This window comes from Pseudonaja textilis, chromosome 7, assembly GCF_049901715.1.
Source record: "Pseudonaja textilis isolate UNSWEBS1 chromosome 7, rPseTex1.2, whole genome shotgun sequence".
NCBI lineage: Eukaryota > Metazoa > Chordata > Lepidosauria > Squamata > Elapidae > Pseudonaja > Pseudonaja textilis.
Window position 1 is genome coordinate 37,856,244 of NC_141996.1, and position 19,572 is coordinate 37,875,815.

At 41.9% G+C, this 19,572-nt stretch overlaps 1 protein-coding gene across 2 annotated transcripts in view; it reads left to right on the forward strand.

The window, feature by feature from the left end:
• PTGFRN (prostaglandin F2 receptor inhibitor) overlaps positions 1 to 19,572 on the forward strand; it is a 108,304-nt gene that overhangs the window by 69,899 nt on the left and 18,833 nt on the right. For both annotated transcript variants that reach the window (XM_026700706.2, XM_087937481.1), the window contains one exon: positions 10,768 to 11,187. In XM_026700706.2, coding sequence (XP_026556491.1) covers positions 10,768 to 11,187 — 420 coding nt within the window. The remainder of the gene's footprint in view (positions 1 to 10,767; positions 11,188 to 19,572) is intronic.

Genomic DNA, 19,572 nt, shown 5'->3' on the forward strand with positions numbered 1-19,572 from the left:
TGCACAGTTCAGAGAACCAGCAAATTGTGCTCCTGGCTGGCCCTGCCCCTCTCTGCCCTCCCTCCCCTTCCCGACCAGTCAGTCCTTATCACACATGTGCAACATCACGCATGCCCCACATCGCTGATTGCGTTCTTCCCTGCCCAGTCACTCCTTAAGGTATTTCTCCCCACCCCCCCTGACAATCGGCTGTTTGTATGATCAGCTGTGCTGGGATTTCCCTTGCTGCCTTACTGCTTCGCTGAGGAGGCTTCCCTGAGGCCCAGGAAGGCAAAAAATGGAGCGGGGGGGTGCAGCTCCCCCCGTTCCCCCACTCCATTTTTTGCCTTCCTGGGTCTCAGGGAAGCTTCCTGGGAGCAAAAAAAAAAAAAAAACCCAGGAGGCTTCCCTGAGGCCAGAAGGCCCCAAAATGGAATATGGGAGGGGGCTGTGCGCATCCCCCTAGGCTCCTTTTTTCCTTCCTGGGCTCCAGGGAAGACTTCTGGAAGCAAAAACTCCACCTCAGGAGGCTTCTCTCAGGCCCAGAAGGCCCAAAAACAGGGGGGAGGGGTGCTGCAAAAAAAAAAAAGACAGCATGCCCACAGAACCAGTTGTTAAAAAATTTGAATCCCACTCCTCGAAACACCCAACATAACGTAATATAGTTCTCCTTTCTATTTTCCAGTGAAACTTCAGAATCAAAAGATGCTGAAAAAATCACATTCTGTATAGATGTATTTATTTTTCCATGAAATCAGGCACACTTGTATCAACCTTTACAAGTAACTTCACAACATTGTTTCATTGCAGAATTTAATTATAATGATAATGATATTTAGGAACTATCCTTAATAGGTTTCTCATTATTATACATAATTGTAAATCTATGCTATTAGGGCTAAGTACAATAAAACACTTTTCATTTAACTATCAACAGTTCTTAATGTTAGTTTATGGGATATTTTTCAGCCTTTTGCCTTGCTAATGTATAATTGGATATATAAAATCAACACTGAGCAAGTAAAAGCTGTGCAAACAGCTTAGAGCCTGCTAAGTAGTTTAATGGCTTAAATTGCCTGCAGTTTTGCTAAGTCTATTTGTTTTTATTATAAAAATAGAGAAGGACATTTCATATAGAAAGCATGTGAAGGAATATTCCTACTTAAATAAGTATTCAAAATATTGAAAAAAGAAATGTAATAACAATGTTTTAAGAAAGTTTGGGGCGTTGTAGACATGCACTTTTATAAAATTTATTCCTTGGTTTTTAGAAAGACAGGAACACCGGCCTAACAAAAATAACAATAACAATAAAAAATGAGGATAGAAGCCTCAGAGCAGCACAGAGAACAGCAAATTTAATGGTTGCTTAAATTAAAAGATGTAGTGATTGCTAAAACAATGCAGATAATATGTAAGTCTTTGTTCAGGGTAACTGACTCATTTAAACAAATAAAAATAAATATAAATATAATCTTTTCCTAGCTCGATATTTATCCAAAATGTGAAATTATAATTCTTGTTATTCTAGCTAATGTGGTATTTGTATCATGTTGGCTAGGAATGATAGGAATTGGAATCAAATATATCTTAAGGTCTTGCAACTTTAGTAGAGCTAACTCACCCCCTTCTTCAGTTCATTTAAATTTCTGCTATCATTTTTAACAACTTTAAGTCTAATATTCTAGGTTACTTTGCAAAGGTACAGCTTAATGCTTTTCTGTCATAGGTCCTCCTGGGAAGATTGCAGGACAAACATCTTGTACAAAGAATTTGTCTCTGTGACATTATTGCCGCTTTACTAATTTTTTTTCAGCCATGCCATTTAAACCAGGTGTCGCCAATCTTTTGGACCTCAGGGACCACCAAACTCATAATTTTAAATCCCAGGGACCACTAACCAGTTCTGTGGGAGTGGCCTAATTTGTGGGTGTGGCTTGGTCATGTGACTGGCTAGGCATGGCTTATATGTAAATATTATAAATATTTATATTAATATTGAATTTTTTATAAAAAAGAGCAACTTTTACCCAAAATCAGGCAAAGCAGGCAGGCAGATTGAGTTGCTCACAGAATCATTCAGTGATCTATCAGCCATCAGCTGGTTCAGTCTGTCAACATTTGCTTGCCATGCCTCTGCACTGAATAATAGAACCTTCAGTCCCAAGGGAGGTTCGGCTGTGCTTAAAAGCAGAGCTGAAGATCTAAAGACTAGCTAGAAAGCAAGAAATCCAACCATATCCTGCTTCCTAGCTAATCTAAATCTCCTGGCAGAGATGAAGAGATGATGGTCGGAAAAAGGAAAAATCACAATTTAGCAGGCAAGTTTGCAGGGTAAGAAGTGAGTGGGCAAGGCGGGTTCCTACGGGCCCTGTGAGCTGCGCAGTCTTGTGTTTCTGTGCAGCCTGGATTAATTGCTTTGGGGTGCTCTGGGGGTGAGATTTCTCTGTGGCCCACCAAAATTTTCTCATGGCCCACCACTGGGCTGTGGCCCACCAGTTGGCGATATCAACTCAATGTGATTCTGGAAGTAGCCAAATTTTTGTAATCCATGATTAGACTAAGCACTGAAGTCAATAATACTATTGTTGAACTAGTTCATGAAACTCGTTTCCTCTGGGAGGTCAGATGAATATGCTCTTTTCTTTCTTTATTATTCAGTCAATCAGTTGGTTGTCCTTTTTTCTAACCATTTATGTTTTTGTTCTTTGAATTTTTATAAATTGATACTAGAGCCATGCTAACACTGGAGGCTCAATCATATCCTCTGGCTTATTATTATTATTATTATTATTTATTGAATTTATATTGCCGCCTATTCGCTCATGGTGACTTGAGCTGCTTACAGAATATAAAACCATATTTAAAATAAAAAACAATAAAACTAAAAAATAGAATGAAATAAATTAATAAAGTGCAATGTAACAAAATCTGGAAAAAATATATAGGAACTAGCCTTTGTTTAAGTTGAGGTGCATAACGTATTTTCTTGAGCTGTGGTTTTAGTTAAAAGAAGGTAAGAGAATGGTGCCAGAGGACTGTAATATAGAAGATTGCTTCTTCGTAGAATCAGAATCAATTATTTAAATTCAAAGGAAGAGATTTCTGTTAAAAATTAACAGAAAGCAGTTTCACAATGACACAGATTGCTTTAATAAGCAATGGGCATTTCTTCTTTGTGGACAGTATAAATAGAGTCTGGGAAACCTTTTGTGAAGATTGCATTGAACTTAGCAGATAAATGGTTTGATTCCCAAGGTTGCTTTGTCTATGATTCCCCTATTTATCCAATATTTTTAAAAGAGTAACATCTTCTAAGAGTATATTTTGAAGAAACATAGTCATATTACTGGTGCAGTCTACATTTTTGTTAATGTAGAAAATATTACACTAATATTAGTTCAGATTTCATCATATTTTATAAGAAAGTGTAGTGGTTTAGATTCAAAGGAGAAAAGATGATATCAAAAATAAAGTATTAATGCACTTACTTGTTGATATCTTCCTTCCCCCTTTCCCTTTGAATCTAGATTGCTGCTGAACATCTTAATTATTCATGAATAAGGTTCTCTGTAAACCCCTTGGAACAGTTTCACTTGTAGTAACAAATGTAGTTGATCTACTTAATATAGTAAATTACATTAAAGTACTAATTGGTGAGCAATATTTTAATACTATTTCTAAAAGACAGAGCTTTCTATAAATTAAATTAAAAGAACTATCCACTGCAGGTATCTTGAAAACATGTTTACTTCAGTTGTTCTATACTACTTATTATAATTCCAGTGGTCATAAAATATTCCTAGAAAAAAATCTAAACATATTATTATATTTTAATTAGACATTTTTTGAGAGCCTTTGGCTAAGTAAAAGAGGACAAAATGGAAAATGATAATTTTCATCTCTCCTCCTTTTTCTTCCTCATATACTTCCACTAGTATAATCTCTTCTCAGTTTGTGCATAACAGTAATTTCTCCTAGACAGAAATTCCCTGGAGTTTGTCATAATAGGGTTGATTAGCTTAAGACATGTTTTTAAGTTCATGAGTAAAATGTTTATATCAGTTTTTCTTTTTTAAAAAAACTTGCATCATTAGCACACACAAAACTACATTTAACTATGTGGAGAATTAATTGCTTAAACTTAGTTGAAAGGGAATCAGTTGATTTCTCTTACTTGCCAGTAAAATTTCCACAAAACTGTCTTGTTTATCCTTTCTATTCTACTACTGATTGCTTCTTTTAACAGATGAAGGATAACTGAAATTAGGAAAGTAAAAAAGCTTTGTAGTAATTTTTAACTTTTTGCAAAACATGGTGATACTTTGATGTGTGTACTTAGCTAATCCTTACCGATACTAATGGTAACAAAGTCTGGGGAAATGAAATAGTTTCCAGAAACAGACCCGTGTTAATCTTTTTGAACAAAAAACCAATAGTCATATGGCTTTATGCAAGTATATGTATTACTACATAGGTTTTGTAACTATCAATCCATGGTAGATTTGATTAAACCATTTGAATTATAACATCTATTCTATCCCATTGCAATTCTATGGCTGCATATTATGGTATTCAAATTTTGCATATTGCATATTTGCAATAATATGAGGGTTCTTCCCAATAAATACCTATGAATTAGTAACACCTATAACAAACCCAATGATGACACATGCAACATGCAAATAGCATCTCATGCAAATGTATTAAGTCATGGCACTTGCATTAATAACCTAATCACATGCATTTAATCCATGCTGTGGATTACACTTCCAAGAATTTACTCAAGGATTTAGAGAGTTCTCTGAGGATATGCTGTCAAATTCAAACAAGAGGTACAATAAGCTGCAAAAATCCAGAGCAGGAAAACCTAGACTGGAAATGACGTGTCACTTCTGAAGAGCTGCTAGCTTGATGAATTTTAATTCTTTTTGTAATACTTAAATAAGATTTCATTATTTTTTTCTTGTTCAGTTTCTCTTCCCGTAATTCATCTTTGTCCAGTTGTGCCTTCTTTCTATTTGCTTCCCTTTCCTTCCTCTTACTACTTCTATCTTGTCTGCTCTTCCTTCCTTGAACACAGCAAAATGTAATCATGACAACTATCTTGTGTATCTCTTGAGGGAGAGTATCTGTAGTTTGTAATTTTTATTTGTGAAATACATTGTGAACTTGGAATAGCTAATTTCCCCATTGCCTTGTAAAAGATTCACCTGTGTTTGACATTCAGGGTATTTTTTATTAGACGATAATGCATTGTTGTATAAACAGTTCTAAATGCCAAGCTAGTTCACTTCTGTAATAAGAATTCTGCCTCCACAGTACATGACCTGCCTTTTTTGTGCTATAAATCTAAACCATGTGATTGTAGAAACTGAGAACAAATTAAGGGAAGTAAGAAACACCGGCAAGTACCAGAAATGCATATATACTTCTTTAATTCCAAATTCTTTACAGGTAAAGGAACAGGCTATAAATGTTCTAAAATGATGTCCTCTTGCAAAAATGTCAAGCAACTAAGACAGTGACAGAGTCAATATCTCTATATCTTGACTATCTATTCCCCAGTGATGGAATTTGACTTCTTTAGGAAGCAATTAAAATTATCTCCTATAATAATCTCAACTACATATACATTTTGTTTTCTGCTATCACCATGTTTTCCGAAAAATATGACCTGGTCTTGTTTTTGGGAGCTCCAAAATAAGCACTAGGGCTTATTTTAAGGGAAACACAATTTCAAGGTGATTAGTCCAGTTGGGCGCCTCCCTGGCACGTGCACAAAAGGAGGCAATGTGTGGGGGCCAACATCTGGCTGTAGCCCGCTGGCCCCTGGGTCGGTGCACTCTGAAGCTGTACACCCCACACAATGCAAGTGAGTTGATTATCCATCCAAGCAGCAGAGGCATGAATGGGAGACATGCAATCCAGATGTGCCACGTGCAAGTTGCCTGCAAGCTGAGAGATGGTGGTACGAAGTGAGCAGGTGGCTGTGAAAGGATCATCTTCACATACCTTGGCTTGGCTGTGGCCTGCTCACAACCCCACAATTGCCTGCCTTCTTCCCTGCACCTCTGCCTCTGCCTGCTGACAGTGTCGCCATGAAAGACGAGACTCCCGTGGTCGGCTGCCTGCTTCAGCCCACCAACTCTTGGCTTTCCTGCGGCTCACACTACATGTCCGGATCACCTGTCTTCCCCTTTTGTCTGCTTCCACCTGCTATTTGGACAGGTAATCAACTCACCCAAGCAAACTGTGGCTGCTGGTGGACACAATTGGTCCCTCTGCTCCCTCTGGTGCTGGCCATGTTACCCCCGGGCTTATGATGGTCTTCATTATTAGGCACACATTTAAAAACAGGCAAGGTCTTATTTTGGGAATAGGTCTTATTTTCAGGAAAACATGGTATATATGCTCAATATTGGTAAAGTGCTTTTTAATTAATTAAGGTGAAATTAAATTTGGATAAAACCTCTAATTTCAAACAAGAAAATTCAGTTATATCCATTTGCTTACAAATGCAGATATTTAGTTCAGTCTGATTGTTACTTTATGATAACTGAGATTTGTATCAATTTTCTGATTTGTGGAGGAGAATTATGCATATATGATTGGTGATGCAATTATGCATATGATATTTTTTTATAGAATACACATTTATATTCTAAAAGAAGGTTATTTTAATATAAAAAAATAAGTCTTACACTACAAAATTTTCCCAGTGGTGTATAGCTATTAAGAAACTTGTCACATGAATTGAAAGAGAATGAAGCTATATAATATTTTTCAAGATTTATCAAGATCAACCTGAAAAGATTATTACAAGAAAAAAGCAGCTTCCTACAATATTATATTTTTAGGGTTCTATGATAATCCTGGAATTTTATTTTATTTTTTTTAAAAAAATTCAGCTTCCTTTTATTGTTACATCAGAACATGGCTTAACTCTGCTTATTATTAAGCTTTCAATTGTGAAAAAGTATTCGTTTTGTTCAAATGTGAGAAACTAAAAGTCTATAAGGTAAAACATAACTGTATTGTCATTGCACATCATATGTCATTTAGGTAGATGTTTGGCGTAGAAATTTGATTAAACAAAAATGACTGGCATCATATGTCAAGGACCAGAAGAACATAGATTTGGAATTATTGGTTCAAATGGTTTTGCACTTCAAGGGATCTCTTCTTCCAAAGGATCCACACCAAAGGAAGATTCATCGGAGGATTCACCCCAAAGGAGGGGAGTGCATTTAAGGGGGTGAATCCTCTGGGGTGGATCCTTTGGGAGAATCCTCTGGGAAGCTTGCTGCTAAGGGTCTGTAGGATGATTCCCTTTCTCTTCTGTTTGGATTGGAAGGTTTGCCTCTGCTCGATGGTTCCCTTTTTAAACCTACCGGGAGGGTTGGGGCCAGTCTGTATTCTTAGGGGACTGACGGAGGGAATGAGAGTAAAGAAAACTTAAAGAGGCGGGAAAGGTCCACGGGGGATTTCAGGCGGCTGGAGCCAGAGGAGAGCGCCCCACTGTACAAGGGATGAGACCATGACCCGAAGCTCTGGGGCGGGAAGCAAAGCGAGGCATGGGGGGGAGAGAAACAATCGCATCACCCTCCCTCTGCCACTTCCACCTACCCAACCCCTAAAGACTCACCGACTTGCAGGACCTTGTCGATGCAGCTACTGTCAAAGCGATGCCCCATGGGAGGGCAGGTGGTTCTCGTCGGCAGCGGGGTCTGTCTCAACACTGCTTTTGTTGGAGACAGTGCTGGTGAGAGAGGCGCCAGTGCCAGTGGGAACCGTGGAAGCTATGGCTTCCCTGCCACAGAAGCAGCTGAAATGCTGCCGGTGGAGGAATGTGCAACACTCCAGACACGGGCAGAAGGGAAACTAACAGTGGTGGAGGAAGCAACAGCATCAGGCGCAATGCAAAGTGCCCCACTGCCACCGAGGCCAACATCCACGCCACAGCCCACCCACCTGGCCTGCGCCCAGCACCATACCTGGATCTGCAAAGGCGCTTGGCGGGGGTAGGGAGCTCTCCGCGCTGCACCATGATCGGCCATTAGGAGCAGCTGGTGGCAAGGCGTGGCTGCCCATGGGGTGCTCCTAATGGCAAGTCCCCCCCCCAATTTTGCATGTTTTAAATTAGGCCTAAATTTGGGTGGAGGGGCTTAATTTTGCCTTATGCCTAGAAAACATGCTGGGTCTTCCTATTGGAGGGGTGTATTGTTGGAGAAACACAGTATGCCACTGTGTTTATCTCGCCACAGTGTTATGATCTATATGATAATTTGTGCGTATTGATGACTTGCAGTAAATAATCCTTAGCTTTTATATAACATTTATTATTATATCTAGAATCATGCATGTAGAACTTAAATCATGATTAATATTTGTATAAGCTTAAGTTTGATCCATGCAATTGAAAAGATGATTATTTATAACTTGTTAGATGGTTAGGTCTGTTTTTGGTGTCTTCTAAAATGTGCTAGTCTGATAGAACTTAATTTCCATATATGCAATCACCAAGGCTTATTTAGACTAACTGCAGTAACAAATTAACCTCATAGGACAGTGATGGCAAACTTTTTTGTTGTGGTGTGCCGAAAGCATGTGTGTGTGCCTTCACCCACAATGCAATGCGCCCGCCCCTCCTGTGCATGTGTGTGCAACACCCCCACTCTGCCCCTTTACCTGCACTATGCATGCGCTTGCCTCCCAACTGATTTTTGGCCCATTTGAGGCTGTTTTCACCCTTCCGGAGGCTTGAGGAAAGCCTCTACAACCCCGGGAAGCCGAAAAACGGGCCTTCCGAAAATACTGGAAGTGCCCATTTTCGGCCTCCGGAGGGCTTCTAGAGCCTCTGCGAGGCCGTTTTTGACCTCCTGAAGCTTGAGGGAAGCCTCTGGAGCCCCGGGAGGCTGAAAACGGGCACTTCCATGTTAGGAATGCATTATTATTAGCATGGGAGAAAATTAAAGAACAACATTACTTGAAAATACTGAAGATACGTTAATTTGGTTAAACAAATAGTATGATTATTATGATTATTAACATTAATATAATTGATATTGATGTAGTGAATATTGTTGTAAATACTGTGATTATTATTTCCTAAAATGATTTGTCCCCGGACAACATACTGTTCTATTGAAATTGGAATTTTTGTATATTATAAAATAAAATAAAAACTTGTTCCAAAAAAACAAACATTCATGTCAGAGGCACCTGTGGTGGTGTTCTGACCCAAGCATCGTTCAAAGCAAACAAACACCAAACAGAGATAAAAGCAAAGCCTTTTTAATGCTTCTCTGTGAATTCCATTCATTCACAGTAGAACACTATTAAAACTAATTGTCCCAGATAAGAACAAGCCTTGCCAAGGTTGTGCAAAGCTGCCAAGAACACTAGAGTAAATTACAAGGAAATATTCAAAACCAAAAGTCTCCAAACACAAACCAGGATAGTCCAAACTTCCACAAGACTTGAAGTGCAAGAACTTCTTTGCTTCCTGCAAAGAATTCCACCTCTGAGAGCTGACTTTTATCCCTTAAGGGAGGGGCCATCACCTTGCAGCCTTACTCCCAAGTCGTCCGTCCTGCTGTGGCTATGCTTTCCTTCAAGCAGCCCTGCGTTCATACGCACTGGGCACAGGCTCCTCGGGGTCCTCTGCATCATTGCTGCCAGCTCCACAAGCTCTAAATGCAACACTCCACTCTGGCATTCCTGGCTCCATCCATGCATCACACTCAGGCCCCTCATCTGAGTCCTCGCTCTCCAAGATCTCGGCTATCCGCACCTGCTGCTGGCGAACCACAGGTGGCCCAAGCGTTCTACCAGCGGAAACCGCAGCCCTCTCGAGTTCTGTTTTTGCTAGCAGAGGGTTGCAGGAGGCCATCATAGCCTAAAATGGACCTCGGGAGGCCTGCATGCAGTCCTCCTGAGTTCCATTTTCACTGGCAGAGGCACCGCAGGCCGGTCCTTCACTATTTCAAGGATAGTCCCACAAGCCAGATCTAAGCACTCCATGGGCTGGATCTGGCCACAGGCCTTAAGTTTGACAACTCTGGTATAGGGTCTCCTACTTGAGCAAGGGGTTGGACTAAAAGATCTTGAAGGTCCCTTCCAGCTCATATTATTCTATTATTCTGTGTTTTATGTTCTGTTAGGAATGTATTTATTTGAATGTAGCCATCCAAATAAAAGACATTTTAAAATAAAATTGCAAAGGTGAGAAATTCTAAATTTACAATGTTGTATTATTTTGAGATACACTTTATGGATGAGTAATCATGTCATGAATTATTCTCATATTTGACAGATTATTCCCTAATCCAATTATAATACGAAGCATTACCAGTTCAGAAAAATTCATTTTTCTGATGCTGTTCATGTGTTCATTTGTACAATTTTTTTCAACCAAAGCTCTAATTTCTTATTAAAACTCAGTTAGGACTTCACTCAAGAACATGTTGAAATTATCAGTATGTAATTATTCTGTATGCTTTCCTACTGCTCTTGTTTTCATGCATTGTCAAAACCTGCTGTTAATTTGCACTAAAGCTTTGTATATGTTTGTTAATAAGCACCATTGAGTGCAGGGAAACTGCAGAGATGCACACTATCCTGTGATGCTTTGTATGTCTACATCTAACTAACTATGGTGCAGCCCTTCATTTCTTAAAAAAAAAAAAATAGTCGATAGGATATTAACAGCATAATCTCTTGCTTACTGTGTAACATTTATGCACCATTTTCTTGCTGCTTATGTGCTTCCTTTCTTCTTCTCAGATTACACACTAACTGTAGAGGCTGTGAAGCTGAAACCATTCTTCATGGCAGGGCATACATTTGAAATGACCTGCAAGGTATCATCCCAGAACATCAAGACTCCTCGTTATTCAGTCCTCATTACAGCAATGAAGTCTCTTAGTGATCGGACGAGATCAAACGGCACTACTCGTATCATTTCTCTCAATCAAGATTCGGTAGTTAGACGGGAAGACTGGACAGACCAGGACCGGGTAGATGGTGTAGTCTTGGAAAAAATCCAAGAAAATGAGTTCCGCTATAGGATGTACCAGACTCAGATTTCTGATGCCGGGCTATATCGCTGTGAGGTGACCGCATGGTCACCAGGGGGTGGCGGCAGATGGCGGAAGGCAGTTGATGGTTTCTCCAATCCTATCCAGATAGACTTCCAGACCTCAGGTCAGTACAAATGCCAATTTCGTGAACAGTTTGGAAAATACCTGTGTTTATAAAATTAGTACCAGAATTTCTCCAGGTTTTTGTTTTAGTACTACTAATGATAGAATGGAAAACTCTAGAAGAGCTCTAACTCAGAACTTTGATAATAGTTTTGCCCTTGAACCTTGTCAAATGTTACTTACATTCTGGAGCAATTTGCAAAAATGTAAGGCATGAATTTACCCAGTGTGATATGATATTGTTAATTCCTCTGCTATCAGAATTGCCTAATGAGAGCGACGCTCCCTGCTCTTCCATAGCATCTACAGTGTTCTTGCATCTGTAGCTATCAACATGTATTCCTACCCAATTGCTGATAAGGTTATTCAGGATGAAGTAACTATATGCATAGCGTTGAATTTATAGCACTTACCAGTAGTAGTTAACTTTGCTAACTTCCTTTTCTATTAAACTCCAAGAAATTAATTTAAATCTGGAAGATTTTATGGTGAGTAGTATTTAAAGATACTAAGCATTACTTATCACTCTTCCCATTCCATACCACAAATCACTCTTGTATAAAGAGCTGATATTGGTGATATTTTTAATAATTGCATTTTACCTATGGAAACAAAAAGATCACATGCAAACACAGGTAATACTTTCTATTTGGTATGGAAAAATAAGCATTGATGATTCCTTCAAAAGTATTAAATATGTGTGAGAGAAAGTATATTGTGAGTTATTTAAGAGAGGGAAAATGTCAATTTCTCATGCAGTAGCAAAATAGCAAGCAGTTTCTTCATTGCAGCAGAATTAAGCAAGTATTGGAAATTTAGAGCCAGAAAATTTCAGCTGTCAAAATAAGACTACAAAAATGTTTCCATTTTTTCCTTACTTTAATACTTCCAGCCTATGACATTCTCCTTTTGTTTAATGAAGCAACTTTCCACCTTCTCTCAGATGTGTGGGTCACTGTAGGCCTGGAGGCAAGTAAAAGCTATCTATTGTATCGCACAACACCATGGTATTTAGACTTTAGTAGCTATAAACATGAAAAGCATGAAGAAAATAGATAAATCAAGAACTGGCAGCCAATTGCAGATCCTTATGGTTCAGAAATGCTTTTTTAACTTTGGGTCTTCCTTCAGTAAACACAATTGCTGTATATATAATAATTGTAAAGTAGCTCTAGCATATTTCCTATTCTTGGCTTAGAATATTGTTTCACAAAACTGAATTGGTTTTTCTTTTCCTATATATTTATATTTTGTTTTAGTATCATTTAAAACAATACTAGATTAATAAAGCTGTAATTTTCATTATGAAGTGTTGCCATGAAGGCTATCTGAATAATAGCCTTCAATTTAGGAATGAAGTAAATGTACGAATATTTAAAAGAAGTTAATATTTCAAATAAATATTTTTTCTTAGTTTTGGGATAAGTTTTGTGCTTTATATTGATTTTCATTTGAAGCTGGAAGGACTTGTTGGTATGGAAAAATAACTAATTTGGTTTCCTTCCAAAGTTGCTTCAAGATACCAGTTTTCCTGAATGTTTTATATTTCAAGAAGAGTTTTCATATTTACAAATGTGTAGTCAAAATGATCTGTGGTTCCTTTTTTCTTTCTCTTTGTAGCTTGTAGTATTACTCAGTGAACAGATACAATTAGGACAGACCAGAATCTTCATAATTTTACTCTTCATAATTTTTACATTAGTGTACAAATTTTACAAAATTTTATTATCTGCAATTTTCAAAGTGTTTATGGTAATGAAATATCTCCAAATTACAGGTAGTTTTTTATGTATGGCCAGTCATTTAACAACCATTTGAAGTTACGACTCAGTCAACTAGGGTGCTTTGTGGCCCATAATGCACTTCTGGTTATCATAAAATGTGCTAGGCACCCTGTAGTGTAGTCACATAACCCCATATCAAGTATTTGACAACCAGCTTGCATTTATTACCAGTTGCAGCATCTGCAGTCATGTAACAGCAATTTGTGATGTTTTTGCCAGTTTCCATTTTAAAAAATTCCCATTTGAGAAATGGATTGGCTTAATGATTGCATTTCACTTAACAATCACATGATTCAGACTTATGATCACACAATTCACTTAGTAACTGCTGTAACAAATTATCAAAAAAAAACAACAACACCCCAGCTCCAGTCTCCTCAACTTCACTCAACCCTTGACTGCAATGACTTACAACTGGACTTCAATTCCAATTGGTGTAAGTCAGAAACTTCAATAAACCAAAAACAAATTTCCTTAAAATTATTATACGAAAACATCTAATCTTACATTTTTCTACCCTTTCTGAACCATATCAGTTAATCTGTTATCTTTTCTCCATGTGTGATTCTATTCCTCTTTGTCATATTCTAAGCAAGTTTGTTTGCATGAGAGAACAAAATTTGTTTAATATATAGTATCTTCTTCTATATTTCTTAACATGGCACTATTGGTACTTTAACTGGCTCTTGCAGCTTTAAATTGTTCAACTTTTCATTTGCATCTGTGGTTTCTTTTAATTAACAGTTGGTCTATTGATTGTTACATTTTAATTTCTAATGAACTTGGTTCCTGAATATAGTCTCTACCTATAGATGTTTCTATCATTCTATAATCTCAGTTGTAAAAGATTTCAAATACAATATTTCTATCTTCCTTAAACTTCATTTGCGTCTTCTAGATCTGTTCACAATTACTTTTGAAGAGTTCTACCTTTGCTGTGAAGTTTCTTATCATTTCTCTGATTTTTTAAAAATATCTCATTTTCAATTTTTTTGTTTTTATGAATTCATTGACGTCTTGTCTGCAATATCTTGTCCTTTCTTGCTTGACATTTAAAGTCTGTGTTCAATTGTGCATCCTTGTTGCTGCTTAAGGCTTTTCATACTTTGCTTTGCCTTGGTTATCATTATGATGAAAGTCATTTGGATCAGTTAGAAATGTTGGGTTTTTACAATGTCTTTTATCTTTTCCAGTAGCTTTTCAGATTTTTTTAATGCAATCTTTATATACTGAATCTGTTACTTGCATTATATTTAAGTATGTACCTACCTCTATTCCAACTACAACTGGCCTTAAATGCAAGCTACTTAATGCAAGAAGCCTTGTAAATAAAATAACTGAATTTCTCCTCTTACTAAATACAGCTAAATTCGAGATCATATTTGTTGTGGGGCGGCGGTAAATACTGAGGCAGACACGGAGCTAACAGACAAGAGGCTTTATTCAGAGAATAAGGGTTGCCGCGGCTGCTGGGGCTAACAGGCAGTCAGCTGGCGGCAACAGCTGATGCCATTTGACAGCTCCTTTTATAGCCGGCTGTCAAACGGCATCAACCAATGGGAGCAGTCTGCGGCTCCCGCCAGAAGTGTGGACCGGACTGAGGACTACAGTCTGTGAATACAACAACATTTCTCCTTTGAGCTGCTCGGATCATCCAGAGAGTGGGTGGTGCTCCAGTCTGCGTCTGTGTAGGCGGAGCTTAATTACTGAGGAATGCTCCGCCCTCCATCACGTGGTCCCTTGCAGCGTTCCCCAGTTTATGCTCAGCCTTCGCAGAGTTAGGCTGTGTGTTTTGCATTCTCTTATCTTTGGCCAATTCAAGCACTCTATTGAATTTCAGGTTTGATTTCAATTTAATTGTATTGTTTTTTCCTTAGCCTCTGCGCATTTGAGGGTGCCTTGGGTGCTAGGGGTGCGCGAAATTTTGCCCCCAAGGGGGTTGAGCGGGCGGCTTAGCAGCGCTTCTGCGCTAACCCCCCCCTCCTCGTTCTCTTTCATTTTCCTGCCTTTCTTCGTGCCGCCTTCACCAGTGGCCTGAATTGATTGCGCTTTAGCGCAGCTGGTTTTCCCCCCACCTAACGCTGATCGCCCCTGGTAGAGGCGATTTATTTACTGTCCTCATAGCGCTAACTGCCAGAGGATCTTTAATCCGCCCTGAGCGGCCCGTTATCGAAGGACTTGCAGGCGGCCGCCATTTTGGGCGCCGCCTCGTGCTCGGGCGCCATCTTGTGGCCTCTCCGCAGCTGCGACGTTGATATTAGCCCTTGCCACAGGCCTTCCAGCCTGTTAGGGCCTTCCCTTTTTTCCACCGTTTGGTGAAAATCACTAATAAAAAAGGCAGAATTGTTTTTCTTTTTAAAGTGTTGGCTTCCGCAGCAGCGCTCAGGGCGAGGAAGCAAGTGCAGCCACTCCCTCGGGGGGGCAAGCTGCCAGAGGCCGTTTACATTTCAGGCGTTAATTCGATCAATTGGATATTTTTTCTACCAACCTCTTTCTGCAAGTTTGTATCATAGTAAAAAGATAAATAAAGAATATCTTCATATTTGTACACTTGTTGCTCAGCTCTATTCCATTGGTGAGTAATCACTCACAGCATTTATTTAAATATATATATATTCATCTCTGCAGAAGTATTTTTTTCAGATACGTATTCTGACAATATATTATTATTAATAATAATAATAATAATAATAATAATAATAATAATAATAATAATAATAATAATATAATTATTAATTATATATTTCAGATTATTCTTTTCCAAATTCTAAAAGGGGGCGCGGGCCAGCTTTAGGATACCCGGCCTCTCCCGTAGGTCGTATCCTTGGTGTGCCAACTGCCTACATTGTTCTACTCAATCCTTTTACAATGGCAGACAACAATTCCGCTAACCGCCTGTCTTTGAAGGCCAAATCTAAGTCCCACCATGTGCGCAGACAGGCTAAGGAAACCTCAGGAGGCATCCAAGGCCTCTCAAAGGGATGCCTTAAGACGCCATAAGGCGTTAGAGAAAGAGTTCGACAGGCGATCCAGGGTGCCTCAACCAGCACCTCCAGCCATTCCTTCTACTTCTATGCACGCCCCCCTCCTCCAGTTTGTTCTCCCCTCTCCAGGCACAGCTCACCCCAGGAGCCTCAGGTCCCTGGACCATCGACCAGGCGAATGCCCGAAGCCACATTCACCCCCACGGCCGCCGGTCTCTGAGAGGAGGAGCCCCCCACAGTCGAGATGCCTGATCATATGAGGGCTTGGATGGAACAGGCTATTCGCCAGGGAATTGCTCAAGGCCTGCAGCAGATGGCTAGGCCAGGCCTCCTTCAGATGGCTCCCGCATACGAGTCACTATCAGCCAGCTCCACGCCCACTCCGGACCCTGCTCACGGTCAGGTACCTTCACAGGGGGCCAGCCCTCCTCCAGAAGGGGCACTGGAGGAGGACATGGAGGTTCTGGACCAGTACAGGGAGGAGGAGGAGTTTGAATGGGGATCCCCTTTCCATGGGGAGCCCTTATCGGAGTTAGATCCGATGGAGGCAGAACTGTCTGAGGACGAGGGTCTCACCCCTGACCAATCTTCCTTTGTGGGGCTGTTCAAACCCCACATGTTTAAATCTATCCTCTTCAAGGCCAAGAACACCTCTGGCCTAGCCATACAACCCCCCTCTGCCCCCCCTTCCTCTGCTGAAGATCCAGAGGACGCCATGTTTAGGCAAGCCGTGGTAGCAGAGGACGTTGTCCCGGCTCCACCCATCTTCCACGACCTAGTTTCAGACCAGTTGGTTTCTACGGGGGGGGCCCCCCTGCTCCATCCACTCAGGACAAGAGGTTCTTTAACCTCGAGCCAAGTTTTTGCACTCTCCTCAGTACCCCGGAGGTGGATGAGCCCATCGTTGGCCTTGCATCCTCCTCCTCCCCCAGCGACCCTCTGGAGGCCCTCAAGCCCGAGGACAGGAGGTCCGAGCTAGCTTTACGTCGGGCTCATCTAGCCGACGCCTGGGCCATCAGATCGGCCACAGCCGCCTCCTTCTTCATCAGGTCCTCGATCTGGTGGCTCCGCCAACTAAAATCGCATGTCCCCCCCTCGAACACAAGGGCGCATCAGGACATTGCAAAGATCACGGCCGTGGCAGAATTTTCGGCCGACGCCACGTACCACGCAGTCAAGTTCTCCCGGGCACTAATCTCTCAGGTCACAGCTCGCCGTCTGCTCTGGCTCAAACCTTGGCAGGCAGACGTAAAAAATAAGGTCAAGCTGGCAACTGCTCCCATCAAGGGGGAGAAGCTTTTTGGTTCGGCTCTAGACCCCCTGCTAGCCGAAACCAGGAGCAAGAAAAAATTCCTTCCCTCCCTTTTTCGGAGGCCAGACTCGAGAACCCCTCAGCCCTTTCGAAGAGGGTCCTCCCGACCCTTCTACCAGTCTCCCTTCCCACCCAGATGCCCGAGGCCCGATCGGAATAGGAGGGGCGGCAGCTACAAGCGTCCCTTCAGGGGCTCCGGGGGGAGGCCCTTCCGGCGCTCTAAATAAATCTTGCCCTTCCTTTCCCATTGGTGGTCGGCTTAGACATTTCGCTGACCAATGGGATTCCACTACCTCCGATAACTAGGTCCGGGACTCCATTAGGTTTGGGCTCGCCCTGGAGTTCAGAACCCCGCCCCCCGAATTTTTCATGGCTTTCCCTCCTTCTAAGGATCCCTCCAAACGCAGTTTGATGGATTCAGCCATCCATCATCTCCTCACCATCCAGGCCATCCAATCAGTCCCATCCTCTCAATGAGGACAAGGTTTTTACTCCCACCTCTTTGTGGTTCCCAAATCCTCAGGGGAGTGGAGAGCAATCCTGGATCTCAAACGTCTTAATCGCTACCTAATCCACCGCAAATTCAAGATGCACACCCTTCAGTCCATTTTACTGGGTACCAGACAAGGGGACTGGCTTTCTTCCGTAGACCTCTCAGAGGCATACCTCCACATTCCAATCTGACCCTCCCACTCCAAATTCCTCAGGTTCTGTTGCAATCATCATCACTTCCAATATGTGGCCCTCCCCTTTGGGTTGGCTTCCGCCCCTAGAGTCTTTACTAAGGTCCTCGCGGCCCTGGCGGCTCACTTAAGGGACCGCCCGGTGCGACTCCATTGCTACCTGGATGACATCCTCATCCTGTCCCACTCCAAGCCCCAGGCAGAGAAGGACATCAGGGCTACCCTCTCTGCTCTTCAGGCCCATGGGTTCTTAGTAAATTGGAAAAAGAGCCAACTGCTTCCTTCTACCCGGATATGTCACTTGGGGGCTGTTATTGACACGGTTCAGGGGAAGGTTTTCCTCTCTTCGGAAAGGTTCCTTAGCATCCAAAATTCTGTTCAACTTATTCGGCGATCAAAGAGGGCTTCTCTATTAGAATTGTCTAAATTGCTGGGTAAAATGGTTTCATGCATTTCTATTGTTCCTTGGGCCCGTTTGCACACCAGGTCCTTGCAGTGGCTCCTGCTCCCGTTTCAAAGGTCTGGCAGAAGCAACTCAAAGACCACAATCAAGGTGCCTCCAAAGGTCCTCATGTCTCTTCTCTGGTGGACCAACCCCGCCATCAACAAGGGTCATTGCTTCAAGGAACCTCATCGCCTCACCGTCACCACAGACGCCAGCCTGTCCGGCTGGGGCGCTCACATCCAATCCCTTACGATGCAGGGCAAATGGTCGCAGGCAGAGCGGGTATGCAGTATAAATTGGCTGGAGCTCCACGCCATCCACCTGGCCCTGCGCCACTTCCTCCCTCAGGTACACGGGCGGCATGTCCTTATACTCACGGACAACATCACTGCCAAGGCCCACGTCAATAGGCAAGGGGGTACTCAGTCCATCCGATTGATGAGGGAGGCCGAACGACTCTGCCGTTGGGCAGAGCGTCACCTCCTCTCGATCAAAGCAGAGCACATCTCAGGGGTCTCAAACACCCGAGCAGACTGGCTGAGCAGGGCCACGGTGGACCAGTCCGAGTGGTGCATCCACCCGTCCCTGTTCAGGGAGGTGACGATGATCTTCGGTCTCCCCTCAGTGGACCTCTTCGCATCCCCCCTCAACACACAACTCCCACTGTTCTTCTCCAGATACCCTTCCCCCGGGGCCGAGAACCACAACGCCCTCCGTTGCCCGTGGCCCCCGGGACTCCTGTACGCATTTCCCCCATTAGCTCTGCTCCCCAGAGTCATACAGAAGCTGATCCAAGAAAAAGCAGAATTACTACTAGTGGCCCCCTACTGGCCCAGACGTCCATGGTTTGCGGACCTCCGCAACCTATCGGTGTCTCCTCCCTGGAGAATTCCCCCGGACAGGATTTCCCTTTCCCAGGGGCCCCTTCAACATCCGGACTTCCAATGGCTCCAATTAGCTGTTGGGAGGTTGAGCGGGAACGGTTAAGAAACGAGAACCTATCTGACCAAGTTATTGACACCATCATAGCCGCTAGACGGCCCTCAACCAACTGAATATATAATGCCACTTGGGTCAGTTTCTGCAAGTGGTGCCATGGTTCCCAGGTCAATCCACTCTCGCCCTCTGTTGCTCAAGTTTTGAATTACCTCCAAGACGGGCTGAAGAAAGGACTTTCT